At 43.4% G+C, this 10,906-nt stretch overlaps 1 protein-coding gene across 1 annotated transcript; it reads left to right on the top strand.

Moving 5' to 3' along the window:
* Window positions 1–507: 507 nt before the first annotated feature.
* Window positions 508–10,679, top strand: FLVCR1 (FLVCR choline and heme transporter 1; the record flags this gene model as incomplete). Its single annotated transcript, XM_080342928.1, has 10 exons — window positions 508–1,158; window positions 4,625–4,769; window positions 5,305–5,445; window positions 5,738–5,805; window positions 6,055–6,158; window positions 7,305–7,415; window positions 8,470–8,575; window positions 8,790–8,901; window positions 9,578–9,645; window positions 10,617–10,679. The coding sequence occupies 10 exons, from the start codon at window positions 508–510 to the stop codon at window positions 10,677–10,679; spliced, it is 1,569 nt and encodes a 522-aa protein (XP_080199054.1).
* Between the last annotated feature and the right edge of the window lie 227 nt (window positions 10,680–10,906).

Raw genomic sequence — 10,906 nt, forward strand, 5'->3', positions numbered from 1 at the left:
CCTGCGCAGGACACCCCAGCCAAAAAAGTGGCTACAGGAGCGACACTGAGCTGCTCCTTCCTCAGAGATACTCTGGGCATCACGTACATCATTGCTGTCTCTGTATGGTTCTCAGTCACTTGCAGGGGCAGTGTAAAAGACAGTAAGAAGTATAGGCATATATATATCTCTTTTTTTACATATATATATATATATATACACACACACACACGTATGCGCACATACACACCCCAACACCTTCCCTGCAACCAGGGCTGCAGCGATAGCTTTTTGAATCCACCCTCGGCCGCTGCCGTACCCAGCGCGATCCCCGGTCGCTTCCCCGGGGCCACCTCCGCTCCGCTCCGCTCCGCTCCGCCCGCCGGGCTGGGCTGGGCTGGGCCGGGCTGTGCCGCCGGGGCGGGGCGGCGGCGGAGCCGGAGCGGGAGGCGGGTGACCTTGGCGGGCAGAGCCGGGCTGCGCCCGCCGCCGCCAGCACCGGGAAAGCTGGGCGGGGAGACGGCCGAGATGGTGGAGGACGGCGGCGGCGAGGAGGAGGCGGAGGGGGAGAGCGGGGAGATGCCGGCGGCCGCCGCCGTGCCCCCCCTGCCGCGCTGCAACGGCTTCCTCCCCGGCAAGGAGGCGGAGGAGGACGGGCGGGCGGCCCCGGCAGGCGGCGAGGCGCGGGCGGCGGAGGCCGAGGCCGAGGCCATGCTGGCGGCGGGCGCCGGGCGGCCGGAGACGCGGCTGTCGCGGCGGCGGCTGGCGGTGCTCGCCGTCTTCAGCTGCTACTCGCTGGTGAACGCTTTCCAGTGGATCCAGTACAGCATCCTCAGCAACGTCTTCGCCGGCTTCTACGGCGTCTCCTTCACGCAGGTAGACTGGCTCTCCATGGTGTACATGGTGGCCTACGTGCCGCTGATCCTGCCCGCCACCTGGCTGCTGGACGCCCGCGGCCTGCGCCTCACCGCCCTGCTGGGCTCCGGGCTCAACGCCCTGGGCGCCTGGCTCAAGTGCGGCAGCCTGGCCCCCAGCCGCTACCCGCTCACGCTGGCCGCGCAGACCGTGTGCGCCGTGGCGCAGGTCTTCATCCTCGGGCTGCCCTCACGCATCGCCTCCGTCTGGTTCGGACCCACCGAGGTCTCCACCGCCTGCGCCGTGGCCGTGCTGGGCAACCAGGTGAGGCAGAACGGGGAGGGACGGGCGAGGGATGCTTTGGAGAAGTGGGCTTCCTTAGGGATTGGTGCGGCATTGGTTGAAAAACAGTCATTGAAGTGAGAAACTGCATTCTTCAAGAAGTGGAGAAACAGGGCAGCATTGGAGAGGGGAAAAGTGATGGAGCGGGTGATGTTGTGTCCCACTCTGCCCGGCCAGCCTGGCTTTGCAGGACCCAGGTGCCATGTGGCAGCATGGAACAGCTCCCACACTTCTGCCAGCTGCCTGCAGCACCTCAGTCGAGACTCGTTTCAGAAGTCATCCTGCTCTGCTTTCTCTTCCTCTTGCGTTCAGCATCCCGTCTCTTGCGCTTGACATCATTCATCTGACTCAATCCACCCCCAGCTGGAGAGGGGTGAAATAAGTGAACTTCATCATAGAGGCCCCCAATGCCACCGTACATTAATTCCTGCTTTTTAAATTATGGCCTCATATTGCTCAGCACCAGCAGTCAATGCCCTGGTGACTCATGAAGTTTTCTGTAGCGCTGTGATAGTTCACGGCACTGTGGGGAGATGATAACTGAGTCAAGGATTTCCTCGAGGTCCCTGGTCCTGGCCGGTTTCCGAGAGCTGGAACGGGCATATCTGAACTCACAGTTGAAGATACGATACAGATGGGTTTTTTTCCTCCCATAGCCTTGTTCTTGGCCCCTGCCACTGTCCCTACTCTTTTGTGGCAAAAAAACGTTAAGATCCCAATCAGCATCACTGGTGCAGGCTGAGGTTGTAGGTACAGTTTGATTAAGGTGACGGGGGTTTATTTTTCGTCATATGAGTCTAATGATTTTATGCTTGTGCACTTTGGATTATTACAGCAGCAATATTAGCGTTACGTATTTACAGTTAGGGTTGCTCATGATCTCATACGTGGCTGTTTACAGTTTTCCCAGTGTATTTCCAAAACTATTTTTTTAGCATCGAGGTCTTCCAGTGGACAAGTCAACTGTCCCTTTTGGACTGAAAACTTTGGGGGTTGTTGGCTGGTTGTTTTAGCACGTGTGCAGACATATTTCATCTGTGTCCCAGAATCAAGTTTAAGGTTTCTTTGACAGCTAAATTTCCACTCTTCCAGACTTGTACCAGTCCTCACAGTAGCAAGGGTTTAGGGGAGTCTCAGATTGGCAGTACAGTGCCAAGGATCCATCCGGGAGTCTGAAATGGATGCTTTGCTCAGATGCTGGGATATGGGCATTGCAGCGAGGAAGGACAAGGAACAGTGGTGCGGAGATTGTGAGGGTAGGAACCACGAGAAAGAGGGACAAGCAAGACAGGAGCAAGACAGGTGACAGGAGCAAGACAGGTGAGAAGCAAGACAGGTGTGAACAAAATAAACCTTAATTACCTCTGGAGCATGTTCACCTCCAGAAACTAGGACTACTCTTAGTGTGCCAACATGCTTGGCAGTCCTCTGCTAGGGAAATACCTGTGAAACACGCTGATGAAGTGTGTTTCTGCAGCTACGCTGTACCCTGCTGGCTCAGAGCTGCGTGCTACATAGGTTTTAGGATCCCAGTCCTGCTTGTGACCCATGAAGACTGTTATGGTGTCAAACCATAGAATTTCTTTGTTCTCAGTTTTTGCTTCCTTAAAACTTCTAAAAAGCTAGATTGAAAGAGTAGAGTAGTGAAATGACAAATTAGGCACTTGGAGGTTAGAAATAGTCTGTATATCCCAGTGCAGTTGACTTCTGCAGATACGTTATGGCAGAGTCTCACTGTACATGTTCAATTGCGCGAGGTGAACAATGTAAGAGAATCTGTAAGAGAATCGGGTTGCTATAACAAACTGGGCTGTAGGTCATCCGATCTCTTATCAGATATTTTGCATAACCTCGGAGCTACAGCAAACAGGACTGGCAACCGCAGGCAGAGGAGAAACAGTAATTATCACAAATCAGATTGCACCCGTTATCTCTTGGGATGCTGATCTGATTGTTCACAATTGAAACGCAAATCCCTGCGAACACGGCGATGTACCTATCAAGGGTTGTTAGGAGTGACAGATTTCCAGAAGTGATGAACATCTCAAACTGGGCACACCATATTCATTTGAACTCTCTGTCCTTCTGGCCTTGACCTCTCTAGGTGTAAAAGGTGTGAAACGGTGTCACTTAACTTTCTTGGAATATTGTGGGTGCTGTATTGGCTCACATTAGGGGTGTAAAAAACATACCTTTAGAAAAATAGTGAGAGTGATTATGTACTCAGTTCATGTTTGTAGGGTTCTTACACTGAAGGGTGAGGGTAAAAAGAAACATTCTTTCTGTGAGCACTGGATACTGTGTAAATCTGATGGTCTGTTGGGAAAAAACAAAACCAAACCAAACAACAAAAAGAACAAAACCCCACACAAACCTAAAACTAAAATACAAACGAAAGACCAAACTAAACACCCTCCAGAACCAACAAACAACCAAAAAAAAACCCAAACCCCAAACCAAATCAAAACCCACAAACAAACAAATCCAACAAAACCCACCACAATCAAAACAGCAAACCCCTCATCAGGCATATGCACAAAGGGTACTTTTCAAGCATATTGACACACCTTTAATTTGAGTGTTGGACTTGCTATTCCAACAGTCTTTGGTAATCTTTTTATATTTGTTTTGTTTTACCTGAAATAGATGCATTTTGTTTGTTTTTTATTAAAAAAAAAAAGAGTTCTAACACTTCAAAATGCTGTTTACTTTTGGAGGAGCAGCAAAGGTAAAGTGGAGAGTAGTCCAAGGCTGCTGTTTCTTCATGTTTTGAAATGCTTTTTATATATACAAAAATTTCATTCCTTTTGTCTTTCTTTAGTTCAAAATCAGTTGCAACAAACCCTCCGCTACTTTATTTTGTGATTATTTTCTTTATTACCTTAGCGATACTTGCAGATGTAGGTTTTGGTTTTGTGTTTCTTAAAAAGGATGCTCCTTTTCTCTTGCTTTTCTTTTGCTTTTCTCTGCTCTGTCAATTCTGCAGTAAATCAGGGTGGCAGTCTGTATTACTGCTGTGTCAGGTCAAGTGTTTTGATTGAGAAGAAAAGAGCGTTTCTACAAGAGTAGCTGGAGTCTTCTGTCATCTCTAGGTCTTCAGTTGCAGGTTGATCGAGACTAATTTATGTGCATGCACAGTATTTTCCTATGAAAGATTCTGAAAAAAATCTTCCTTGATGCTTAGTTGTTTGATGTGCTGCATATTAGATATAGTATTGTAGTTTAATTTAGAAATGAAAAGGTTAAAACCTGAGTTACGGAAGACCTGATTATGAAATGTCATTGAGAGCAAATGGCTCAGCAGCATTATACTAAACTGAATGCTCTTCCTTTGTAGTTTTATTAGTACTTATTATTATGTAAATTCTGAATTCTACCTGGTAAGGCTGTTCTGTTAATATTTAGTTCACCGGGAAATGATTTTTGGTTTTCTTTTCTTGCTTTACAGCTTGGCACTGCAATTGGCTTTTTGTTGCCACCTGTTTTGGTTCCAAATACACCTAACGATATTGATCTAATGGCACATAACATCAGCATCATGTTCTATGGAACAGCAATAGTGTCCACGCTTTTGTTCTTCTTAACAGGAGTTGGTAAGCGTTCCGTTCTTGTAATTTAAATTATGACCGTAGGGAGTGTTTACAACATCTCACTTCAAGCATCTCACTTTGCTCAAAGCAGTTGAGGTTACGTTTGCTCCAGTTCACTTGTGCTCACTTACCTGATGTGCCAGGGTTAAGCGACAACCAGTTTGCTGAATGTCGTGCTTCACATGGGGTGACCACTCAGAATATTTAGTTCACTTAAGCTTTCTGCTACAAGGACAGCATGATATAATGTGAATTCTCTCTGTTAATCTTACAATTCTGATATGAAGATCTAGACACATTGCAGATGAAGTCTGTGTTTGATCATATGTTGGTAGCAATCAAACGTGACCAAATAATTAGCACATCCATTATGACTGTGACTTAATTCTTACATGAGGAAAATCTGGAATATTTTTTATGGAAGTGTTTTAAACCACAGATTAAACTTGTGAAATTCATCAAGCTGAAACACCTCAAAAATAAAAAGCATCAATCTGGTAAAGACAAATCAAAACTGTTCCTTCTTCTTTTTCCTCAGTGTTTGAAGAAAAGCCCAAATACCCTCCTAGCCACTCTCAAGCAGTCCTGCAAACTATGCCTCCCGAGGATTACTCCTACAAGCAGTCGATCATAAACTTGTTCAAAAACATTCCGTTTGTACTCTTGCTGATCAGTTACGGTAAGTGGAGCTGTCAGGCTGTAGTCTGACGGAACAGCTGAATGTGTGCACCAAGCACACGGAGTTTTAGTTGTGGTGGTTTTTTATGGGGGAGGGAGTGTCAAACTTATTCAGCAGCCAGTGCTGGAAAATCCTGCAGAATTTAAAATAACATTTGTAGGTTGGGTGAACAGATTTTACCTGGCAGATAAAAGATTTTGCCTCTAATTTGTGTCAGAAGATTAACTCTTTAGAGTAACAGATCTATGTGGCTACACGTGGAATAACTGAAGTTTTTCTTTTGGTACTGCAGGTATTATGACTGGGGTGTTTTATTCTGTCTCCACATTGTTAAATCAGATGATAGTAACTCATTATGAGGTAAGTTTCTTGGATCTCCTTTGTAATTGTTTTTTCTGTACATTTGCAGAGGTGATGTTTATAATAATGTAGGTGTTAATGTGGGCTCAGACGTTTGGTTTCCTTTATACCCCCCTACAGTTTCTTGCACCATACACGTAATGGGAGTCATAGGAATGTTTGTTTGCGCTTATGACTGCCAAGAGGTCTGAACTTGACTCTGAGTGGAAGCAAGTTATTAATGAGCACCATATAAATATTTGTTGAAAGGGAGAAGAAGTGAACGCTGGGAGAATTGGCTTGACACTGGTGGTGGCAGGAATGGTGGGTTCGATTATTTGTGGTTTGTGGCTGGATTACACTAAAACATACAAGTAAGTGTGGGTAGGCATGTCTGGGGTTAGGGGTAGGAGAGTGGTGCACTTGCATTACAAAATACCTCGACATAAGGTCTGAAGTGAACTGATGGTAAAATGCAGTTCATCCTTGATCTTTTAGTGGCCTTGCTGGAGACAAGTTTCTGAGGCTACAGCAAAAGCTTGAGACTCCTGTTGGTTCTTGGCCAAAAGAAATGAGAGAGGAGAATGCAAAGATGAAAGGGGTTTTCTATCAATTCCTGTCTCTGCAGGAGTTAAATGCTACCAAGGAGAGCATTGCATGTCCTACAAACAGCGGCCAGGTGGCCCCGGGGGCTCCTTCTGGGAAAGCATGAAGGCTAAAAACCATTGTTTTGTAAAATGGGCAGTGGATGGAAATTTTTGTTTTTACTACTTCTGGGCATATTTGTAAACATAACACTCAGTGGATGCCCATGGAGCAGAACTGTGTTCTGGGGTAGGAGCTCCTGCGTCCATCACTGGTGGTGTGGTGCCCCCAGGGGTGGGTAGTGCCCTGGAGCGCTGCTTGCAGTGAAGTTCTCCCTCGGTGACTCCTTGTACACTATGTGCAAGAGCTGTAGGAACCTAACCAATGTTGATGCTCTAGATTGGCTTTGTTTCTGCATGTGCTTTGGCTTATAAATAAGTTATACATGCTTTAATGTTTTGGATGACATCTCATAATCCAAATTTAAAATAATAGAATATTGTCTCTAGATTTGCTTGGCTTGCCTCTTTGGCTGAGTTTTATCACTAGTGATGTTTGATTTGGCTGCTTATGTATTGATGTATTGTGTAACGGGCAGCACTGCAGAACGGCCAAGAGGCACAACATAGCGGAGAGCTAAAACAGTCTTAAGGTAATAGTATCTGCTGTATTCGTCCGTTCTTTGAGACTCTTGAGTAGGTCTCTCAGCCTTGAGTGAAGCAGCCATATAACTAAGGCAATAAAGAGTTCAGGAAGGGATATGTTCTCACTGGATGATATGTTGGAGTCAGAATTACGAGAAACAAATTTCATAGCTGTAGAATATCAGTTGTTAGAGAGTAAGTAATGTTTATGTTACTTTTCCATGTATCAGCAATATGCTATGACTTTATGTTAACAATGTTAATTTTTTTTTTTTTTCGGTTGCGTTGCAGGCAAACTACTTTGATTGTTTACATTCTCTCTTTCATTGGGTTGCTGGTATTTACTTTCACCCTGGACCTCGGATACCTTATAGTAGTGTTCGTGACTGGAGGAGTACTTGGGTGAGCAATTAAAGAGGACTAGAAGACTTACTGCGTTTCTGTCCAGCAACAATATTTAACTGTTTTAACCAAATGATTCTACTGTATATTCTGTTGCCATCCATGCTCTCAAGCTATGCCTATAGATCACAGTACAGAGATGGTTTACTAGGGTTTCACCTTCTGTTACAGCAGAATACATCTAAAGTAACTCACTTTCCAGTGGATTTCATTTAACATTTTTATGGACCTAACAGAAGTCTGTATGTCGTCAATTTTTTTGTTCCAATTCAAAAAGCTGTCTGCAGCTGTTGACCAGTGGATAAGTGATTAGAGTTTAACTGAGCAAATCTCGGAAGACTGGCTTCTGTGTATTTTGATTAATTTGTATTTTAATGCTCCAGCTGATGTGCTGGGTGCTTTGTTCGCTCAGAAGAGCACAAGTACTTCTCACAGATACATAATCTAAAAGCCCCAAAAGGTGCTGAGGGAATAATGCTGTATCCAGACATAGCAGTCAAGGTAGAGCCCGGAATGTCCTGAGAGTTTTAATCTAAAAAAACCAGTCACCCAGCCTCAGCTGCATTTAGCTCCTGCTCTTCCTGTCACCCATGAGTCCCCTCAGCTTCTTCCACAGCAGGTTCTAGTGTCCCTTCCAGTGTCCAGCCTCACTGCCACTGATGGTGTCTTTTTGTCCTCCAGCATGGATGTTTGGGGTGATCAAATGATGCAGTTCATTAATGTCTTTCATTTGAAAGTTATTGGCTTCTATTATGGAGTGGTTAGTCAGAGAAGGTGGTTTCCTATGTACAGAGTAGAATGCAGGTGGTTTTGGGAAATGAGACAAATATGTTGAAACATCTTTGTCCTAAAGAGAGAGATGTATGGCTAAAGTTGTTGGATGAGGTTGAGTGAATGAGGCAAGCAAACCAAGTACTGAATCATGTTACCTCTTGGAAATAGACAGTTCAGAATACCGACTAATTCATAATACCGTGTGTTTATGTTTGATTTTCTTAGCTCTAGTAATAGATGAAGGCCACACCTGTCATCTTCTTACTTTTCTCTTCAACAGCTTCTTCATGACTGGCTATCTCCCACTTGGGTTTGAATTTGCTGTGGAAATTACATACCCAGAGTCTGAAGGCACTTCCTCAGGTCTCCTCAATGCATCAGCACAGGTTATATCATTTTATTTCTTTGAGTGAAGTAATGTTCAGGAAGGCTGCTCAGTTCAAATCTAAGGAGGCTTTCTTAGACTCGGCTGCTAAGTCTCTGTTGCAGTGGTCTTTATTTTTTTACTTTGTTTTTTGTAAGATGTGACCTGAAACTTTGCAAGGCAAAGTGATAAGACTTTTCTTTGTCATCTTGATGAAGTTATTTGTTTGTTTATAGATATTTGGCATCATCTTTACACTTGTTCAAGGAAAACTCACAACAGACTACAGTCCTCGTGCAGGAAACCTCTTTCTTTGTGCTTGGATTTTTGTGGGCATTATCTTAACAGGTAATTCATCAGAAATGTAAGTAATGATTTCTCTTTAATGTAAAAATGTGGAGGGTTTTTTGAGACAGTGAATTTCTGGGTAGTTTTTAGGTGTCTCAGACATCTAGGATTTAAATATGTGTCTTCCTGTCTGGGCTGAGGACAGAAGTGATAAGTTAAGTGCAGGGTTTGGGTTTCTTTTCTTTGTTTTTCACTTTCAATACTTGCTGTGCGCATGCCCTTTGTTTTAAGGATGATGTTGCTAACATATGAACAGCCATCTGTCACCTATTTCTTGGGTCATGTCTTAAATTTGAGGCAGATGTCTGTACGCAGAGTAGGATAGTAAACAAAAACATAAATGGAGACACTTTTCAGTTTTCCCAATACTGCTGCTGTATTCCTAAACTGTACCAGTGACTTACACATCCTGGTACTTACAGATGTACTTAAAGTGCCCAAACCATCAAGTTTTGATTTAAGTAATCATGGTTTAAAAGCTTTTAATGTCATTTTCTACATGTGCATTGTGAGCAGCAAGTTCAAATTGTAAGTTTAAATCCCAAAAGAGTGAATACAGGTATTTTGAATATGTGCTGAAAGCCGCTCCCATGTGCTTCCTCTGTACAAACATTTCCCTTGAAATGCATGTCATTGCAAAGTTGTGAACAAGCTTTCCCTGTATTTTTTGTTTCAGCCTTAATAAAATCAGATTTGAGAAGACACAATGTGAATTCGGGGATTATGAACTTGGATGTTAAAGCTGTAAGTGATGACTCTTTTACTGTGATGTTATTACTGTACTTGAATGCTTGGCTTCTATTGGCATAATAATACTAACAGCAAGAGTAATTGACAAGAACTTAGGAGTGTTTCCATGCTGTTTTGGAACAACAGAGCCACATGGGATGCTTCCATCAGATATCTTTTTCCCCTTAGCTCCTGTGAAAGAATGTAAAAGACCACCTGCTCTCAGATCTTTCTGAATTTTAAGTGGCTAGTATTAATCTCTGATTTTATTGCTTGAATTTTGCTTCTTCATATTTGCAGGTAGCATTGTAGATTGTGAAGCCTTATTGTGCATTGGGTTAGGAGACTCTGCTATAGACTAGATATTTTATTTAAAATACCTGTAGTCCCTTTAAGTGAAGTCAGTGTCTGAGGAACAGCAGTCATGCCACAGTTTCTATACGGTGTGAGTTTACCATCCAGGCTGGGGCTGTATTGGGGATGTACATGCTGACTGTAGGCAGTGGTCCGTGATTTGTCTGTTAATTAGCCTAGATTGTCGCACAACGTCATTTGTATTAGCAAAAGGCCGGGGTCCTCAGTCTGATATTATCATAAATAATTGAGAGCTGCCTGCGTTTATATGGTACAATAGCACTTTGATACCAAACCCTGATCATCAAGATTCTGTTGGAAATTTTCTGGAGGAAAAAAAAAAGGAAAGTTAATCTCCTTGTGATAAATATCTATATGCAGTAAATACATACTTTAGAGTTGTACCAAGAAACTCAATTCTGTATGTGTATTTTTTGATGTGGGTTTCTTCTGTTTGGTTTTGTTTCTTTTCCATTACAGAGAGAAGGGAAAATAGGGCTTTCTATAAATGCCTGATTTGACTTATTAACCACATATACTATTGGAGTCTAGCCTAAGAATTACCCAAGAATACTGAGGTTGGGAATAACTTCTGAGTAACAGCTTAATTCCTGCTTTTTCCCCCTTTCCAGGTACCAGTTGACAGTCCTGTAGAACCTGAAAGTACTACATTAAAAATTCAGTCGGATTTGTAAAGCTGAAATAAGGTGACTTAGAAACGCACAAGTTTGGTTGCATACTGGATGATATTAATTAGTGTAATCACTGGATTTGTGTTTATGAGTAGCAAAATGTGCTTGGTGATAGTTGTGAGGTGGAAACTATGAAGATGCTCCGTTCATTTTGCCCAAGATGTAAAGAATTCACCTTTGTATGGAATATTTATTTTAACACTTTTCAAGTTTTGCAGTTTCATTTATAA

Source organism: Nesoenas mayeri (genome assembly GCF_963082525.1).
Source record: "Nesoenas mayeri genome assembly, chromosome: 3".
Lineage (NCBI taxonomy): Eukaryota > Metazoa > Chordata > Aves > Columbiformes > Columbidae > Nesoenas > Nesoenas mayeri.